The sequence below is a fragment of the Hibiscus syriacus genome, unplaced genomic scaffold (genome assembly GCF_006381635.1).
Source record: "Hibiscus syriacus cultivar Baekdansim isolate YM2019G1 unplaced genomic scaffold, ASM638163v2 tig00110264_pilon, whole genome shotgun sequence".
Classification (NCBI taxonomy): domain Eukaryota; kingdom Viridiplantae; phylum Streptophyta; class Magnoliopsida; order Malvales; family Malvaceae; genus Hibiscus; species Hibiscus syriacus.
In genome coordinates, this window is record NW_024062653.1 from 2,316,737 (window position 1) to 2,337,990 (window position 21,254).

A 21,254-nucleotide genomic window follows, 5' to 3' on the forward strand; every position below is an offset into this window, starting at 1 on the left:
AACTTTTATTTTGACCCCAAATTTGATTTTAAACCCAAATTCATTTTCAAATTGGCCCCTTAATTTTGATTTTCTTCTATTTAACCCCTTTTATTAATTATTATTATATTTTTTCATATATATTTATTTTTTATCATTATTTTTTAAAAGTACCGTTATGTATCTATATTTTTTAAGTTTTTTTTTACTATTTATCTATTTATTTTTAAATATTATATTTCACATGTTTTGTCTATTATGGGAACCCTTTTCTTTAGTCTCTGAGCAATTTTTTCCTCACTCACTTTCAGTGAAGTGATGGGGGAGTTGTTTAAATATTATATATTATTTTGTTTTAATAATACTTTGATGTGGGGTATATATATTCTTTTTCTATTTTAAACATTACTATATATATATATATGTATTATTTTTTACTATTATTTTTGTTTGTCTTTACTTATGTATATATATATACATATTTTTATATAATTTATTTTTCTAATTTATTTAATGTATATACACATATTTGTTCCTTCCTTTTTTATTTAAATACTATTTTTTTGCTTGAGTTTTATTATTTATTTGTATTATTTATTCTTTCTTTGTTATTTATATTTTATTTTATTTTATTTTTTTATTTTTATACATTTATTAATAAAATATATATTTTACTTTTTTACTTAGTATTTTATATATATCTATTATTTTTTATTATTTTATTCAACATCATGTTATATATATATAGGGGGCCATTTTGTCCTCTAAACCAAATTACCCTCTCACTTTCGATGAAGTGATGGGTAGCTTTTTTATCCTTTTTTTTATTTTCTTTGTACATATATTTTATTTTTGTTTTATTTATTTTTTGTTATAACTATTATCATTATTAGATTTTTTGTATTTTTTTATTTTTTTTTATTTCCTCCTTATTATTATAATTATTATTATCATAGGCTTTTTTATTTATTTTATTTACCTAACATCTTATTTTGATCTTTTAATGGTATTTTCGTAAATTTATTAAAGGTAAGTAATTTGGATCATTGTTTTACCCTTTAATTTAAATTACAACTTTCTTAATTTAAGACAACTGAAATTACGTAGTACCGAAAGGGCAGTTCAAGAGTGCTAACCCTTCCTTGACTGTAACCGACTCCCGAATCTGACACATCTTTGGTACGACGCATATCAGATAAGAAATAAGGTATCTGATCAACCCATTTGCTTTAAAATAAATTATCGGTGGCGACTCCAATACAATTTATTCAAGTCGAAGCCCAATGATCAGGTAAGACGCTGATTTCTAAGTTAGATCCACTAAAGTACATGATGGGTGTGTTTGCTCTATCTGGAAAGTTAGCCCGATGGCAGATGCTATTATCAGAATTCGATATCGAGTATGTGAGCCAAAAAAAGATAAAGGGAAGTTCCATATCGGAATTCATCGTGTATTGATATTGTTCCAAGAGTATCGATACTCAAGGGGCATTGATACCACTTTTAGATTTTAAATTGCAGTAACCTATTTTGGTACCGATACTCAGGAGAGTATCAATACCATGATGAGGGTATCGATACCCTAAGTAAGGCTATCGATACTGAGCTAATTTTTCAAACATCAAAACCAATTTTGGTATAGATACCAAGGGCGGTATTGATGCCCCAGTATGCCAGTATCGATACTCCAATTAACTTTTTAATTTACATATACATGAAGATTTTATGTTAATTTTATTTATTTATTGTCTTACAAGATCAACTTACACTTTATTATTATTGCTACACGTTAAGGTTTTATAATATATGTAAAGTATTTATAACAAATTTTTTACCCTAGTACTTTTATTATTGAATGTTTATTTAAATGTTTAAAAAATATTAACCCATCAAATGATTTTAGTGATAAAATTGAGTTTTGTTTTTCCTAGAGCAGTTATGGTTGAATGATGTGTGTTATCAATGACTAAAAAAGATTCTAAATAGGTATTGTTTTGTAATCACTTTAAATTATTCAAATTAAAAATATTTAAAATATAATTTTAAGGTTTAATTTTAGTTTTTATGATAAATTTCGACATGTATACAACATCTGTTTGCTTCGCCGTCGTATTTAGTATTGGTCCTCACGTCGCATTTCAACTTCAACAAACAACAATCCTTCAAATTCTTTTTGTTTGTTAGAAGAATGGAACAATCGAAGCACCACCAGGCCGGAACAATCAATTCGATAAAATCATCAACTTCTCCTTGCCGCAGTACCAATGCGTATAGATTGATTTGGTTCTCACGACGATCGCGATCGTCTTGAACAAACGTTGCACGAGGTCCACGGCTATCATGCCCGTGCTACATCCCATTCCCATTCTGGAGAGGTTGACGAACTTAATGTTGTTCCTTATCTTGTACCTGTTTATGATTTGGAATGTCAACGATCGAGATGGGAATACAACGAGATGTTAATGATGAGTATATCGATTTTTGATGGGGAAACTCATCGAGAGCCTTGAAACATTCATAACCCAACATGTAATGTTGATTTTCTTCGGAAAAAAACATGTTAACAAGGTAAGAAACGACAGTGGAAAGGAAAATGAGACATTTTCGTTAAGAAATCCATTGAAAAATCCTATGATACTTTTCTCCATAGATTTTGAGAGAAATATACTAATTTGGCATACTCTGTGTGGGCTGGATACATGTCTATTTATAGTTTCCGTTTGGGTTATTTGTTAGCTAAAATACAATTAATTTTTTTTATATGAAATAATTTGGATTTGATTACGTCTGTGATCACTTTATCATTAAAGATTTTAATCTGAATATCAATTTTTTAATTTTATAACCACACCACTTAACTATTTAAATAATGTTAACCAAGTTACTTATCGTTAACATTTGACATAAGGATTGGCTTGACAATTAACAAAATTAATATAATCACATATTTAGTTCTCATTACTTACACGTTCTATTAACTTGATCATAGCTTTAATTGAATTCAATGAATTTAATATGCCGATCGATAGAATATATTTAACATGTTTGGGATGAAATTGAATGTTCAAAAGTTTTGTGATCAATTTAGGATGAAGATAATGATTTTGGGCTGAAATTGAATTATTCAAAAATTTAAGGACTAATTTAGAGTGATAATCATAGTTTGTTGATAAAATTAAAATGTTTAAAAGTTTAAAGATCAATTTGAAACGAGGATCATAATTTGAGAATGTGTGATATAATTAACTCAAACATATGTATATCAAGTAAGCGATACAACAACCTATATTTAACATAGGTAAACCTTACAAGGTTTTTCAAACCACACCATTATGAAATAACATATCATAGAACCAGTAATTCATACTAGACTGAGAGACTCCTGAAACAATCTTGCAACCAGGAATTCAACCAGCCTTTCCTATATTGTAATCGAATGTGAACAGGCAGAATCGCCAACATCGCCGTTTTCGCCAGTTTTCTTCTCAATGAACACATCGGTGAGCACGGCCTTGGACTGCATCGATGCCTTGAGCAACTTCACACCCTATTTGCAGGGGGGGAAATTCAATGTCATGTCATCAAAACCAAGGCAGAAAAAGTGAAGGGATTATCTCTTACCTCATCCATTCCCACATCGATGGTTTTCTCCTCAAGAACACCTACATCTTTGACATTGAACTTGTGGAGTAAAGTAATACAAGAGATGGCTGACATAGGCCGTACAACAAGATCATCCATGATCATGTATGTAATTACCCCTTTCACGTAACCTCCCTCCTTATCGGATGAATCCTTCCGTTTAGGATTAACAACCGATGCATTTTGGTTCATGACATTTTTGCAGGAAGGACAAATGGATGTAGAATTGGTCGTGACGTAGAGACGGCAGTTGGTAAAATTGTAAATGTTACCGCACCGATAAATTCCGACCGGTTTCGACGATTCGGTCGATGGCAACAAAGGAGGTACATTTGCAGTAGTGTTGGAAACTACAGGGTTTAAAAGGGTGTCTTTGTTTGCTGATGGCTGAATGTAGGTATCATTCATGTTCTCAAGGCTGTCATACAGGTTTCCAAGTGCACCTACCATGTCGTGTTTCGTGAGAAGTCTCGTGACCGTGCCGATCGGCAACGATAGGATGTTGAACAGAAAATCAACAAAATCTTTACCGGATTCCGCAAACAGAACTCTTTGGCTTGTTGAGTCGACCAGAAGCTTCAAGCTAACGGTGTTGTTGGCTGCCATGTCTTTGTGTCTAGGCTCCTTATAATTGAGATCAATAAATAACTAAGGTGAAGTGAAGAACAAGGGATTCTATCCATTATCTTCAAGAATTGATAACTTTGTGGATAATTTTTGGATAAGATTCCTAACTCTTAAACAACTGTACAAGTTTTACAAATTCTTTACATCCAGAGATTTGGCTAATTTCTTTTAGCAGGAAATCTAAGCATTGTTTGGATGTTTTACCCTATTCACTTCCATATCAACAACTTTCTCTTCAAGAAACCTAAACATTGAAACTGTTGCATGATCATATTGGTAACTCAAGAATCCCAAGCTGCATTTAAGTCATAAACAAAGTCTTTCCAGATTATCTGTTATCAACATTTTCAAAAATAAATAAACAAACACGGACATATTCGTGTTCGCTCAAGCTCGATTCATTTACATCCCAAGTCGCGAGACAGCTTGGCTTAAGTCTAGTCAAGTACAAAAGTTCTCTACTCGATTTCATGTAAAACTTGAACTGCTCGAGCTTGCTCAGTTAAAGCTTGTTTGCTTGATTTTCATGTTTTAGGCACGTACTTTGTGATCAGTTCGAGCCAAGTAGTAAGGCCTATTTTCCCACATAAATCTTCGTTTATTGTTTTCGTTAATATATGAAAAGGTTAGGCAAAGCGTCCTATGATCTGTTGCTGATTTTCCTGGTGAAAGATTCAACTAACTTTAATGTTAGTAATAAAGAAACTCCATTAATGTTTACAAGGCAGGTTCAAACAACATATTAATTACTGGAAAGTCGAGAGTTCTCTTTTGTGACTCTTCATTTTTCCTTTCCAATTCTCTCTCAACATCATTTCTGCTATAAAGCAAGCAAAATTATCAAGGCAGTAACTATGAATATCTCACCTGTTTACAGTTAGTATTAGTCCATGGCTTCTCCCAGTACCAACACTGTCAGCCTGAAGCTTCTGATATCCCCAAAATCCCAGACACTTGTGCATGCTGAAGCAGGCAAAGATTTCGTTGATCTTATCTTCTAGTTAGCAGTGTGACGAGAATTCTTGGTAAACAAGCAACAGCAGGGTGCATTCGTAACATCTATGAAAGCATCGAAAATTAGGGGAACTCACACATGCAATCAGCAGAAATCAAAGAAATCCTTCTGAAGCCAATGGTTACTAACTATGCTGCTAATGTAGCTCTCCTGTTTCCTACACTGCAATTAACATACACCGATCTTTATAGGTGTGACAATTTCAGTTATCAAAAATGTCACATGAATTTGACTAATGATCTGAATACCATTGGTCCTTCCTGCGGTCGTGCTATGAATTATAAAGTAACTTTTGTGAATCCGAAAAACAAGCCTTCGGACTTGAGTGAGGTAGGTTGCGTCAAGGGAGTTGCAACTTACATGATAACGGGTGATATGGTGGTGAAACCTATGTCCACTGAATCAATCATCACTTTGCTCAACGAGTTCAACATTAAGGATGTTGGTGATCTCGAAGTGAAAGTCGTTGATGTTGGAGTTAATGAGGTAAAAGATTATCTTCTTGTCTCATTATAAGTTTATAGAATAGATTTCTTAATAAAATGGCTTAAACTTGGTTTTATTTGTGCAGTAGGCAGTTGAATTGCTGAGAGCATTGATCTGGTCCAAGGCTCTGCTTACTGCTGTTTTCCTTAGTGAGAAGAAGGTGCCTTCTGTAAAGTCTGAACGATTGTACTGAAATCTTGGATTCCATGAAGCAGTCTGCCATCTTCTGTTCTTGAAATTTTCGTTTGGAAACTGTCATCATCTCAAATTGATAATTTGATAATATAAACTATGGGTTATGATCGTAAGTTGTTTTAGTTTATAGATTAGTTTTCTTAATGAAAATGGCTTAAACTTGGTTTTATTTGTGCAATAGGCAGTGGAATTGTTGAGGACATGGATCTGGAACTCACTTCAACTCTATTTGTTTGAGAACCAATGAAGATATACATTTTCTTAGGCCTTCTATTTCACATTATTTATTGATTGAACAACTGTGAAGATCTCAGACTCAAGCAAAAGTTTTCTTCATTTTCCCCAATGGCCGACTCAAGTGCCACCAGTGTGAGCCTAAAGCTTCTGATAGACTCGAAATCGAACAGGCTCGTTTTTTCCGAAGCAGGTAAATATTTCGTTGATTTTCTCTTTAATATAATGCCATTACTTGTTGGCACTGTGACAAGGCTCCTTAGTGAACAAACAATAGCGGCCTGCACCGGAAACATTTACGAGAGGAGAATTGAAGTTTCGGGCGATTCCTACATGCAATCAGCAGCTAACAAAGATATCCTTCTGAAGCCAATCGTTACTAACTATACTGCTAATGTATCTCTCCTGTTGCCTACTGCAATCCTCAACATACACCAATCCATATAGGCGTGACAACTTCAATTATCAGAAATGTCACGTCACTGTGGCAAATGATCCGAATACCATTTATCAGAAACGACTCGTGCTATGAACTATAAAGCAATTTTTGTGAAAATAGGGTGCGAAGTTACAGAAGGCATTGTTGCAGTTCATAGATTATCTTCGTTGATAGTTTTTACACTATTTATATTATTTTTTGAGTCGAATCGAGTTACAAAACGTTTTAAAGTACTGTTATTGATATGTCTTATATAAGCTAAATAATGAAAGAAATACATTTTCTCAATCCAGCTTTTGCTTTTACAGAAATTACTGCCAAATAGGGATGACAAACGGCTACAGTTTCGTGGATTCCGCACCGTATCCGCTCCAATTGGAGCGGGGATGGGTATAATTTTAGCGGGTAGTGGGCGGGTGTGGATTTATAAAGTGGTACCCGTCGTGGGTGATGGGCGGGTAATGGGTTTGAGACATTACCCGCCCCGCATCTTCCCGTCCCACATCCGCCCACCCAGCTAAATATCTATTAAATTTTGGACCATTATGAATTTAGCTGTAATTTTATAGACTAATTTATAAATTTTAATATTGTATAATATATAACATATAATTTATCCAAATATTAAGGATATTTAGTCTTTAATCTGGTCTTTAATTAGGAAAATATTCGACTCTTTGATTAAACCCATAATCCCACTAACCACGTCACTTTCCATGTTCTTTAGCCCATGCTGCCCATCCAAACACAAATTAGCCGTACTATAAGCATTAACATCAAAAACATCAGTTTCTATGTTCTTTAGCCCCTCAAAACCCATATTAGGCGCACTATGAGCATTAACATCGAAATCAACACAATAATCCAGCTCTGCGACTACATGCTCCCTATACTCTGTCTCCATAACATTCGTAGAGCTACTCCTCTAACAAATTGAAGCATGCGCTGCTATCCCATCACGAACTGTCTGGGAACCAACTCCAACATCCCATTAGTTTGCTGTCAGGCGGGTCTAGATGGGTATGTCGCTAGTGGGTAGTGGGTGTGGGGATGGATTTGAAAATGTACCCGCGTGGGCGGGTGTAGATTTGAAAATTTGTACCCATCATGGGTGGTGGGCGGGTGGTGGATTGAAAAATATTAGGTGGGTATGGAGATGGGAGAGGGGGTATTCGCACCCGACCCGCCCGTTTGCCATCCCTACTGCCAAAGCATGCCTTTGAAGAAAGTTCATAATTGAAATTGTTGACCCTCGTTTTTGTCCATTTTTATTATCGATATTTATTATTATTTGTATTATTATTAATTTTATTAATTATTATATTATTTCTAATTTTTTTACAAGTTCAATTGAAATAGAACCCGATACACTGTAAGCCCAACAATCAAACGGCCGAAACAACAAAATAGGTCCAACTAGCAAGCCCAGCTACTGTTAAGATTTGTTCTTGAAATCCTAATCTTCCACCTGCGTTACGGCCACTAAGGTAGCAGTCGCCAGAGCACGCCGCCACTGCCGAGGAGCCTTCAGCGTCGCCCGATCGAGCTCCAACCACCGTGTAGTCAATGTCAGAAGGCCAACCACCACACTGTTTCATAACATCAAAAAAAATAACAAATCAATCAAACCAATCCCTGGAAATCCGGTAACCCGGCTGCCATAGCCCCAACCGAACCCGGATTTCCAATGTGAAATCATCACCCCTCTACCAACCTCCACCAAACACGCAAATCACAAGGGATTTTAACATGCAACAACAGCCATTTGAAAGGGGAGGGGGAATCGAAAAGGGAGAAACGATTTGAAGAAAAAAAACGGAAAAGAGGAGAATTTATCTTTGTTCATTCATCGCCAGAGAAGAAATTTTGTCTAAAGGAAATGTAGGTAACCATTTCGGGACTCTTTAGATCTAGGAGGGAAAACGTTTCAAGATAGTGGTCGTTTTAGGGGTCTAGGTGCAATGGAGCGTGGATTCAAGCCGTCTCCTTCTCGTCGCCGCCGTCAAACGACGGCCAAAGGGGACAGTCGGAGAGGAGACTCATCTCCTCCCTCGGTTAAGGGGAAAACAAAAGGGAGACGGTCGAAAGAGAACGAAAGCGACGCTGAAGGGAAAAATGGGGCTAAGGGGTATCTATATCAAGTCTTAAACGGCGTCGTTTTGTGTTCCCTTAAGGCTAGGGTTTTGTTTATTTTCATGATGGGATAATTAAGTAAGAGCTCCGCTCTATTTTGTTTTAATTTAATCCAGTCCTCAAATCGAGCTCCTAATGGCTTGTTAACTCATTTTAGGTGACTTTCGCATTTTTCTTGCAACTTCACATGTTTATATTTTAGTTCTTGTTGTCTTTTACTTGTTCAAAATTACATATTTATGCTTTAAGTCCTTTAGATTCGGTTTCATAATTACTTTAAACACTGTATCAGTTTATTTTTACTTTGAAATAATACGGATTAATATGTGTCAGCCCATGATATATTTTTTTGCTTTAATTTGGTCCTTAGATCATTCACTGTTTTTTTAGTTAGTTATTTAAAATTAGCTGACTCTATTTCCATATGTAATGAGATAAGGAGGAGGTAGGTAGTAGGCTGCCCCCAACACTAGATTGAGAGCAACTTCCGTTGAAGACCTCCGACAATTATGAATTGTCCACCGTGAGACTCGATCCCATGACCACAAGGTTAAGAGCCTTGCGTTCTATCAACTGAGTTGGACATGCAATTCATTATTTGTGTTTGTTATTTTATATATTTAGTCCCTTATTTTATTTTATTTTAATTTCTGGATTATTATCATTATTACTACTATATATGTATTCATTTTATATTTTAATATATATATTAATTATGAATATATAATATAATATTATATGTAGACGACATATTTTATTAATGGTGACATTTTTATTTTATTATATATATTTATAATATTTTATAATTAAATCTTTTTAATGTTTTGGGATAATTATAACATTTTTTTATTGTTCAACTAATCTATGGAATACCTCCTAAAATCAGGAGTGTCCAACCGAAAATTATTCTAATAAAGTTGATATTTTATTCAATATTTATTTATATTCTATGACTTTTTAAAAATACATAAGTTATTTTTAATTTTAAATAAAGACATTTTTAATTTTCATATAGTAAAAATATTTTAATAAATATAAATATTCATTGTGTTATTTTATTTATTTTAATATTTCGTTATCTTAGTTTATTTATTTATCTGTCATAATGTGTTCATATTCCATTCGTCCTCTGTATGTCATTTATTATTGTTGCATTCATAAAACATGTATTTATTTTATTGCTCTGTTAAACGTTTAAAAGCAATATTGTCTTACGTCGTGAGTTAATAGAATTATGTCCAACATAACTGGATTTCAATTTCAGTTAATTCACATAGCAATAAGACTTCCTTTTAATTTTGAATTCAATTTTGTAAAATTTTATAATTTTAGACAACATATAATAGAGGGTACCAATTTTGAGCAATGTGAGATTATAAAACGAATTTCTAATAAGTAAATCAAATTTTGTCTTTAAATTGATTTTTTTAAATTGATTTAAAAAAATATATTTTTAGTTATTTAACCTACCTATCCGAAATATCAATAAAGACTCCAAATTTCAAATTAAATAAAAATTCAAAGTTTCCAAAACAAAGTAATATTTATTTTAATTTAATTTATTTATAAAAATGGTTATGACAGAAACAGTTGTGAGAATTGGAAGAAATGAAAGTAGACCAAAGAAGGTAAATTGTCGTGTATCTATTTTGTCTGCAACAAATGATTTAGAGTAACACTGATCACTGAATACACAAATAACAGTCTGTGGAACAAATGACTATCGGCTATTATGGTGTTAACGACGATGCTGTACAACCAGGGTGAATTGCCACACGATCCCTCCCGAAAGCACTTGCCTGCAAACAATCATAACCATACATTGTAACAAACTATGGATTCGCAAAGAACTTATATGTGCATTCAAAAGTGAAGTCTGCAACAGTGTTTTTCCCAACACAAGCAAAACTGAGCCAAAACCTTTCAAAGAGATATGGTCAAAAGCCACTAGACCATGTTGGTCAAGAATCTCCACTTTTTGGTGCCCACGGCAAAAGAATTCAAAACATACATTGTTTAAAACTCTGAATTGCAAAGCAAAAAATGCCCGGCAATTCATGCTTGTGCTTTCATATCCATGGTGAAATTCTAAACATTTTCTCCCCTTCCTGCACCTCTAAAGAATAGTTTCATAGACAAAATGTTTTGGTAGACATCTTGGGCACATTCTCTTGATGTACTCTAACTGTTCAGTTGATGAAGTAAAAACAACCAACATAGAAGTGAACTTACAAGGACATCCAAAGAGAATATGAAAAGATACATGCATAGGTTGTATTCATGCTTTCACGTTGACAATGGAATGATGCAAAATTTAGTTTCCAGGTAAACAATGAAAACGATGGGAATCAACTGCTGTGATAAAAATTTGCAACTGAACGTTGTTCTAAAGACCCTAAACTATATTGGTTTCAAAATCAATATTTTCATATTCCATCAGAAGAAACTATCCATCAAATTAACAATTGAGGCACAGAAACCATAAGAATATTGATGTTGTAGAATATCTGCACAAAATTTAACCTAATTGAATGATATGGAGTGTCTTAAATGCTTGCATGCAGCAGATGCTGGAAGGTGCATAAGTTTACCATATCAATCTGCATAAAAGCTACTGAACCATTTTGCATAGGTATAGAAGAAAAACTTGCCGAAAATACATACAGCCAGTAAGGCTAATCACCTCATTTGTTTTGCCACGGGAACTAGGTTTGATGCTTGAAATTCTTGAGCAAGAATGGGCCATGCGAATAATCGGGAAGATAATTTATAAAATCTAATGGCTTGCAGGTCTGTACTCAATTGCTGAAGAGCTACAGTGACTTCAGCATCGCAAGCAATTCAGTTGGTTCTTCGCCTTCTTTGACAATCTGTTATCAGTGATTAAGGTGCAAAATATAAGGTTAGAAGAGAAGGCACTACAAATGGATACAGTAAACATACTTAACATGTAAACATAATAACAAAAGGGAGCATATCAGAAGCTTCAAATATATATAGCATTAGTCCATACCTTTACATGGGTGTCGTTTGGCAGACCCACTTGAGTTAGAACATCATAACCAACTTGGTTCCAGTCAATATCTTCTCTATCCCCTAGCATTTGGCTGCTATCTAGCTGAATCAAGCTTTTGTCACAATGAAAAAACCTCCCTATCCAAAAATATAGAATGATATCTACAGTTTTTCCTACATCTGTAGCCGGAGAAAAAATTGCAAAAGCAGATTTTGAATCTAGATCACTTCGACTAAATTTTTTCATCTTGTCTAAGCCGGGCCAGCGCCATACTAAAGGTCGAACTACACCAGGACATGCAGGAAAACTTTCCTCTATCCTATTTGGAACAGCAGAAACAAAACCATCCAGGGGATTGTGAATTTTTTGAGGTTCGCAAGTTCCAATACAAGTAGATCCCTTATCACCTGAGCCGATATAAGCTCTTCTACAAGGGGATATCATCAAATCGGAACCTTCAGTCATAATATCCCCTCCCTTTCTCACACCATGACTGGAATCAAAGACAATTTCAATATCCGACTCGCGCGATGCACTAGTATTGTCATTTATCCCGACCACATCTTGCTTGACAAGAAAATATGACTGATCATTTGTTTCTCTTGTATTATCACTCAGCACTGGCAGCTTCGGAGACTTTGACAAACTGCCTCGCCCTTCTGCAAGGGAAGGTGAAACTGTTTTCAGGGATGATGATGCAGCCTCAGGTTGAGAAGTGAAATTGACACTGACAATTCCTGAGCTATTAGATTTGGGGTGTGAAGAAGTTTCTGATGAAACAAAAGACAAGTTCGAAAAATTAGGCAAAGTTGAAGAAATTTGAGGTGAACTAGAAACAGCCGAAGGCGAATCCAGAGAGGACTCTGAAAAGTAGTTCGAACAACTACTAGAATCAGGAGAGCGATACAGAGGTGAGGAAGAAGAAGAGGACGATGTTGATGATGGTGATGATGCACGAACTATCATCATGGAATCTGAATACATCCTAGAGAGCAATATTTTTGGTGCTGAGACAAAGTCCTTCATTATGCCAGAGGCAAACTTACATCTAAGCATGCTCCAGTTGCATTCTCTAGCAGGAAGGTGGGTTTCATGTTCATCCTCTGATAGTGCAAATGGAGGTACAAAGCCTCCCTTTATAGCCTTTTCAAAAACCTCAAAATCAACATTATATGACTCCACTATCCTCTTACCAGGGTAAATCTTAACGGCTGACTCCCCTACTTCAACTTTACTTCCGGACTTGTCCATCAAAGGTAAAAATCTCGAAAAGGCATTCCAAAAAATAAGTCGGTTCTTCTCCTTCCTTTATCAATATTATAGGCCCCTGCACTTTCTCATACCGAACAATCTGACATACAGCACCTCGTGTGTCCCTTTCCATGATAGATTCACAGTTTCTACCTATCCAAACATATAGTGCAGAAGGTATTTGAACAATAAATGCACCTCTAGAATCCAGCACAGAAGGATATGGATCATTCAGCATTTTAGGGACCAGGTGCAATGGATCGTAAGGCGAGTGTGGCGCAATTCTATACATTCTCAGTAAAGAACTGGGGCTCAATGGGAAAGCATGGACCCTCTTTTGACACTGTAACAACTGACAAGCAAAACCCATATTTGGATCTGCAATTCCTCTTGCTGCCTTCACATACTGAAAGGCATCATCAAAATTATGTCCTTCTCTCCACATAAGATAAGCTATAACCAGTGATGTGGACCTTGATACCCCCTGGCAACAATGAACAAAAACTCTTCCGCCCTGTTCCCTAACATCCTCAAAATAATCAAAAACATCATAAAGTATGCTAGTAATATCCTCGGATGGACTATCTTGCAGCCACAAAGTTCTGTACACAAAATCAACCTTGAAATATTCCGGACAAACAAAGCCCACACAGTTCAACACATGAGTAATCCCATTCTGTTTGAGTATTTCCCTGTCCCTTGCAACAGCATCTCCACCAAGATAAATATGCTGAGCCACTTTCGAGCATTCTTTATCAAAGGAAGCAATCTTATCCCTCTTCATAAGCCCGCTATTCTTATCATTACCCCACTGAATCGATGATAAGTCAAGCTTCAACCTCTCACCACTCTTGTTCCCACTAGGGGTCGGGGGCTGTGGCCACTCTCCAATATCATCAGAACCAGCCTTCGGCCACTCTTCCAAACTCCTCCGTGCAATTGACAACGGCTGCAACGGGTGGCAAACATGACCTGGCCTTAGAATTCTGTTGCGAACGCGGAGTTAAGGGAGGAGGAGGAAACCGGCGAGTTTGTCCATCATTAGTACCATTATTAGAAGGATCTGCTCCTAGATCTTTGCCAGCTTCGGGAATTTGAAGACCGGTTCGGGATGCAGACCATGACGCTGACCGCCAAAACATTTTCCGAGAGCCAGAAAGCTGGCATGATGGAGCCCTAGAATTAACAGGAGCATCCTCTTTGCCCACCATACCCACTTCACAATATCAACTTTGCTAAAATAGAAAAACAAGCACAAAGATCCAATTAAACTCTACTACTAATACACCGTGCTTCCAATATCACAAACAACTTCATAAGGTCATCAAACAAATATAACCCAGATCCACAAACCTAATAAAAACTATTTTAACTTTTCACCAATTCCACCGTTTTCACTTTTCACCATACCTAATTTCAACCCTAAACTTTAGACAAAACCTAGAACCATCCAAAAAGATACAACTTGGGAATTAAAAACCTCACTTGAAATAACGAGTGGACATGGATGAATTAACCCCAATATGTGTTAAAATCGAAAACCCATGTCAGATCAGCCATAAGGAACGAGTCACTGCAAATACAAAAAAATAGCAAATCAAAATACCATCTTTACAAATAAAATAAAAGCACAGGAATATAGAGAAAAGAAAGAAAACCCGGAGTTCCAATACAAGGCAAATAAATAACAATTAACAAAATTTTAGAAAACGGTAAACCCATTTTGTAAATCTATCTCGGCAACTTAAGAATAACATCAAAACTTTATATATATATATATATATCGAGAGAGAGAGAGAGAGAGAGAGAGAGAGAGAGAGAGAGAAGAAAGATTTGGGGCTTACAGGGAAATGAAAGGAAGGGAAAGAAGCCATGGAAAGAGTGAAGCTGAAGAGGAGGGAAATAAGTAAAAAAAAATGAATGAAGAAAGGGCAAATGGAAAGGAGGGACGGGGAAGTGCGGTATATGTTACCAATCATTTTTTGTAGAATTTGTAAAAAGATCCTCCTACTGTATGTTGTTTTGTGAATTTAATCCATATAGTATAATTTTGAATTTTGATCATTTATAACCTTCTACTTTTCAAAATTATGTAATTTCAATCTCGATATCAACATATTCTCAATTTAAGACTTATTATTAATTCATCCAAATTAAAGTTTAAATCAATGTAATTAATCCATTTCGGTTAACTTGAGAGAAGATGTATTATTGTTTTTTGTAATTGTTGATTATCATTATATTGATACGGATGTATTAATTGTAATTATAATCTCGTTTGTAATGTTAAATTTTGGTTAAAGATTCAAATCCAAGTTAATGGATTTGAAAATATCTTTTGGTGAAAAGATAAGGTAATGAATATGGACTTTGTTAATAAAGTTAAATCACTCTAAATCGGTTGTGATTATTGTCCTATCTTTCTATTATCGAGTACACAAATTTTCAAAAGTTAATTCACTCTCTTTTATTAGTATCAATCCGATCAACTAAGGTAACAATTGATATTGGAGTGGGACTTATTCTTCAATTTAACAACCTCGAGAAAATCATTGGACAACTCAAATTAGAAATAGTAATTAAGTAAATTACAACATATATCATTTAATTATTAGTAATATTACAAATAAGTCATTAAGTTTTAATAAAGTTACAAAATGATATTTCTATTTATTGATTATAACAAACATGTCAATTTATTGTTAAATATGTAACGAGCGTTAAAATTTTAGTTATAATATCATTTTATTTATCAATTATAATAACCAGATCATTTTATATGTCGATTACAAAAATTGAATCACTCAATTATAAATAAAAAGTTAACATTTGTTACACTCTTAACACCAAGTTACATCTGTTTGTTACAATCAATAAATATAGTGATATTTTCATAACTATTTTAAACCTAATAACTAATTTATAATATTATTAATAATTAAGTGACTTATAATGTAATTTACTCATAATAGCCCACTTTTTAATAGAGAAAAAAGGAGGATTTATTAGGGTATCCTATGTCTTCTTCTAGCTGTAGACATAAATATTTGACATGACAAACAATAAAAAATATTAATAAAAACACGTTATTCCAAAAACTTATTAATTATTATCAAACTTAGACGCTTATCACAACTCACAGGGGGTTTTTTTTTTCTACAAAAAAAATTATTAAATTATATTAAATTATATTGCAATTAAGATAGCTTCAGACAAAGTCAAAAATATCGACATGAAATTATAATGCATGATTTTGAATTGACGTTATCAGGTCTCCTTTCTCACGCTGTTCATGGAGAGTTGGTGAAACGTTGCTTTCGTAAGTTTATTAGATATACTTAAATTAATCGTGATATAGTTGGGGTTTAATCATTCTGAAAATCGACATGCATTCAGTATATTTAGGATTTAAATTTTAATATATAAAAGTTAAAGTTCATATTTAATCCAGTTGATTCATATAATCATTTTAAAAATGCAACATTCAATAATGCATTTAAGATATATCATATGTAGCACTTTCAATATGATGAAGTTCGAATTTAATCCAGTTGATTCATATAATTATTCTCAAAAATTAAAAACTGTATAATCGTTGACGAACCCAGAATTTCTTAGCAATTTTAAGATGTTATTTATTCTCAAGTAAATACCTCTTCTTGGGTCATTAACTTCTCTCTAGTCATGTTGGGGAACCATGCAGTCAACATATCAATGTAAAATGCACCAATTTTCCTTGCCTTGGCAGGCTTTTCTAACAAGTTAGCTAAAGATACAGATGGCATTGAAGTCGAGGCATTGGAGTCGACGTTTGGATATTCGTATTTGATACTTAAACTCGAGTTCAAATAATCATTTTGTAGGATATATGAAGTTGATGAGAGCAAGGTTTCTTCAAGTCAAAGAACCGGTAACATTGTTACACAAGTTATTGAAAAGTTGCTCCCATACAATTAGGGTGCAGTACAAGTATGGTTGGAACTATGCCATCAACCAAGTTCCACCCAGATGATAACCGGTCCGACATTACCGGAAATGTTTGTGTGGAAGCAAGTATAAACCGATAATCTCGACACCGCATCAAATATACGAACGGATAATGCCTCCTCCGTGCTCCACGAGCGTTCCATAGGAAGATAGACAGGAAGCAATTTGAGGGCATATCCCTAGTGTAACGTAACAAATGTCAATATTCAGGTTTTAAATTAGGTTAAATTATGTTGAATGTCATTGAACTTTAGGTTATGTATTGTTTTTACCATCGAACTTTAAATTACTTTAATTTTAGTATTGAACTTTAGTTTAGAGTTTAATTACGATATTGGATCATTAAATTATTAATGACGTGATGACACGACTGTTTCTCACCATGAACATTAGTATGTGTATAAGTGTATTGATTTTGTCATTAAATTTTAAGGCACTTTAATCTTAGGCCATGAACTTTAGTTCATGTACCAATTTGGTCCCTATAGATATCCATCAACCCTTTCGGTCGTCATTATCGATTAATCGTCAGTTGTCATCGGTCGTAGTTCGCAGAAAGATCAATATCAAAATATTTATATTTTACTCGTCTTTCTTCTTATTGAATTGGTTTTTCTCTAAATTCACTCAAAATCGAAGAAAATTCATATAAAAATTCAACGTTTTAATGCTTCGATCTCCTCTTATGATTGTTTGATGAGACTAATTTTGAGATATATTGTTTACCTTCTCGAAAGAATGCTATCGTTTGAATTTTTAATAAAACACTCTCAAATCTAAGAAAGTCCTCAAATCCCAACAATTAATGGATTTTATGTGTTTAATTTTATAAGTTTTAGAGGTTTGGGGAAAATTTTAACCGATAAAGGATGATGACACAAGTTTATTAGCGTTTAAGGTGATCACAAAAAACACTGGAAAATGGTGATTTCTATCGATAACTAATTTTTTTTAACTTTAACGAAGAAAATGATGAGGTGGAATAAAAAAAATTGCTTCCACATCAACACTAAACTACCATATCGTCCAGTTGCTAATGGTTTAATGATCTGGTGCTTTAATAAAGTTTTAGTGTCAAAATTGAATCAATTTAAATTTCAATAGTAAATTTGATAACAAATCCTAAAAATTTAGTGACATTCGCTATAATTTATCCTTTAAATTAATTTCTCTTAATTATATTGGGGACCATGCAATCAACAGCCAGTGTGTGGAAATTCAAAAGAAAGTTATCAATGTGAAATGCATCAATTTTCCTTGCCTTGGCAAGCTTTTCTAACAAGCTAGCTAAAGATGGAGATGGCATTGAAGTCGACGTGGCTCGAATTTTTTATTATTCGTTAGTATTTGGTACTCAAACTCGAATTCAATTAACTCTTTCTTATTTGTGTTTAACACATTCGTATTTGATATTCAATCTCGAGTTTAACTAACTATTTTGTAGGAAATATATACAAGTTGATGAGAGTAAGGTTTCCTCAAGTCAAAGAATTGGTAACATTATTCTAGAAGTTGCTGAAAAGTTGCCCCCATACAATTAGAGTGAAGTAGCATCAACCATGTTGCACCTGGAGATGATAATCGGTTCGGCATTACCGGAAATGTTCTTGCCGAAGCAGGTATAAACAGATGATCTCGACATCGAATCGAATATTTCATAACACGAACGAAATAGCTGTGGAATATTCGAAAATGCTCACGGTGAGAATATAGCAACCGATGCAATGCAGGAATGTTTCCTGCAGAAAATGCCTCCTCCATGCTCCACGAGTGATCAATAGGAAGATTCAATCCCTAGTGTAGCATAACAATGTTAATATTCAGGTATTAAATTAGGGTAAACAACGAGTATCACTAAACTTTAGGTTATATATTGTTTTTATCTTTAAATTTTAACATTAAACTTTAGTTTTGAGTTTAACTAGAGCATTAGATCATTAAATCATCAATAGTGTAATGATGTGACCGTTCCGTCCCGTGAATTTTAGTTTATTTATTGATTTTGTCATTAAACTTTAAAACACTTCAATTTTAGAATTGAATAGTTTATGTATCAACCTGACCCATGTAGAAATTCGTCAACTCCTTTGATCATCATTGTTCTTTAATCGTCGCTGTTATTGTTTGTCATTCGCGACAATATTAACTCTTATTTCTTCTCATTAATTTAGTTTTCCACAAAATCCACTCAAAATCAGAAGAAGAAAAAAATATCTAGAAGTTCAATGTTTTAATTCTTTGGCCTCCTTGAAAAATCGTCTAATGAGATTAATTTTGAGACATATTGTTTATATTCTAGAAAGAGTAATTATCGTCATTCAATTTTTTTAATAGAACACTAAATGCTCAAATCCGAGAAACTCCCAAAATCCTAAAAATAATATAACTTTTATATTTAATTTTACTAGTTTTAAAGAAATTTTAAGACTCGTTATATTTTCCTTCTTGTGATTGACAACTTAATATCATAATTTCCTTTATGAGATTGACAAAAATCCTGATTCACTGATATTATAATTCAAATTATATGTTAGAATTTTTTCCAAAAACAAAATTCAACATTTTCAAATTTAATCTATTCATTTTAAATAATTTAAACTAACAAAAAAATTATAAAATAATTTAATATACTCAATTATTAAATAAAAATAAATACATGTATATATAGTTAAAAATAATAATAACTTATGTGTTATATACATTAAACAGTTTAAGTAAATTTGATTGTGATTGATAATTTTAATTAAAATACCTTGTAATTGATCATTTAAGAATTATTCTAATCAAAGTTGCTTTAATTAATATCAAATTGATACTTAAATAATTATTCTATGGGTATTTATCCCGAAAAATCACCTTTTCCATTTAATATTCCCGATCAGGCACCTTTCAGATTATATTTCTCGATCTAACACCCTTTGCAGAAAGGCGCGCCCCCTGCAGCGAGCTTAACGCTGATTTGGCGCCACGTCAGGTAAGGCGCCTTATGCTAACATTAGATACACGTGTGTATAGCGCGGCCCTTGGGGCGCGCCTTAGGCCACGTAGGGTATAGCGTGGGGCAAGGGCCGCGCCTTACCTGTGAATCTGACATAATTATATTCGGCGATGCCCCAGGGTCGTGCCTTAACTTTATCTGATATAATTATGTAAGACGCGGTGCAGGTACAGGGTCTTGTATAATTATAATAACTTTTCTCGACTATAAATACCCTTCCCCCCGGAACTCCTCATATCTCCTCTCAATAGAAAAAAATTAATACAACAATCCGACAGTCACTATAGCAAAAGTGTTCTATAGCGGCGTTTTTAGTGGCGTTTTAAGGGTAAATGTCACAAAATTTAAGCATATAGCGACGTTTACTATCCAAACGCCGCAAAATTATACTTTAGCGGCGTTTTCCCAACAAACGCCGTAATAGATTGGTAATTTAGCGGCGTTTATAGCTAAAACGCTGGAATATACTTGTTTATAGTGGCGCTTTTTCAATAAACGCCGTAATAGAGTAATAATTTAGCGGTGTTTGTATATAAACGCCGTAAAAGGGTTGTTTATAGTGATGTTTGTCCAACAAATGACGATATAGAGAATTAATTTACGGCGTTTATCAAACAAACGCCGCAATATGGTTGTTTATAGCGGCGTTTGTGCAAAAAATGTCATAATAGATTAATTATTTAGCCCGTTTGTTCTGAAAACGCCGCCATATGTTTGTTTATAGTGGCATTTTAAAAAAAACGCCGCAAAAACGTGTACTGCAGTGGCGTTTGTTTAAAAAACGCTGCCAAGGGGTCAATATATGCTCCACCCTTTTTTCCTGTCCGATCCCTAAATTCATTTCAACGCTGCTACCCTAAAAGGAATTTCTTTGGTACAACAACAGCCCTCACATGATTCCAAGCGACGTCCTCTTCTGTCTGTCTCGGCGACCAAATTGGTCCTCTCACCGACGAACAATTATCTCACGATTGCACGGTTTGATCCCTTTTCTGAGTACAAAACTTTTTCATTTTTTGTTGTTGGTATTCTGAAAATGGGGAAAACCCAGAAAGCTGGTGTAATGGAGAAAAATAATAGTTTTTCAAAACGTTAACAAATGATTGTGGTACAAATAATAGGTATTTCATTCAGTAAGACAAATTATCGTCAGAATGTCCACGTGGCGTCTTTGCTCTGACGATGGATCGAATTATCGTTGGGAGGCTATCAGTCCGAACTTGCCGTTGAAAGTCGATGATGACTCGAAAGG

At 34.1% G+C, this 21,254-nt stretch overlaps 1 protein-coding gene and 1 pseudogene across 1 annotated transcript; both read right to left on the bottom strand.

Annotated features, from left to right (window-relative positions):
* Positions 1 to 3,284: 3,284 nt before the first annotated feature.
* On the bottom strand, positions 3,285 to 4,273 carry LOC120115372. The gene is made up of 2 exons (XM_039136098.1): positions 3,601 to 4,273; positions 3,285 to 3,526 (listed from the first exon to the last, which is right to left on the bottom strand). Exons 1-2 carry the CDS (start codon positions 4,225 to 4,227, stop codon positions 3,401 to 3,403), a joined length of 753 nt encoding a protein of 250 aa, XP_038992029.1. The 5' UTR covers positions 4,228 to 4,273; the 3' UTR covers positions 3,285 to 3,400.
* A 6,101-nt stretch (positions 4,274 to 10,374) lies between these two features.
* LOC120115444 lies at positions 10,375 to 14,948 on the bottom strand (annotated as a pseudogene).
* Between the last annotated feature and the right edge of the window lie 6,306 nt (positions 14,949 to 21,254).

Bases quoted from the DNA above. Each gene is read 5' to 3' on its own strand.
- LOC120115372 (XM_039136098.1), bottom strand. From the start codon at position 4,227: ATGGCAGCCAACAACACCGTTAGCTTGAAGCTTCTGGTCGACTCAACA. The intron at 3,527-3,600 runs GTAAGAGATAAT...CCCTGCAAATAG, and splicing joins TCGATGTGGGAATGGATGAG to GGTGTGAAGTTGCTCAAGGC.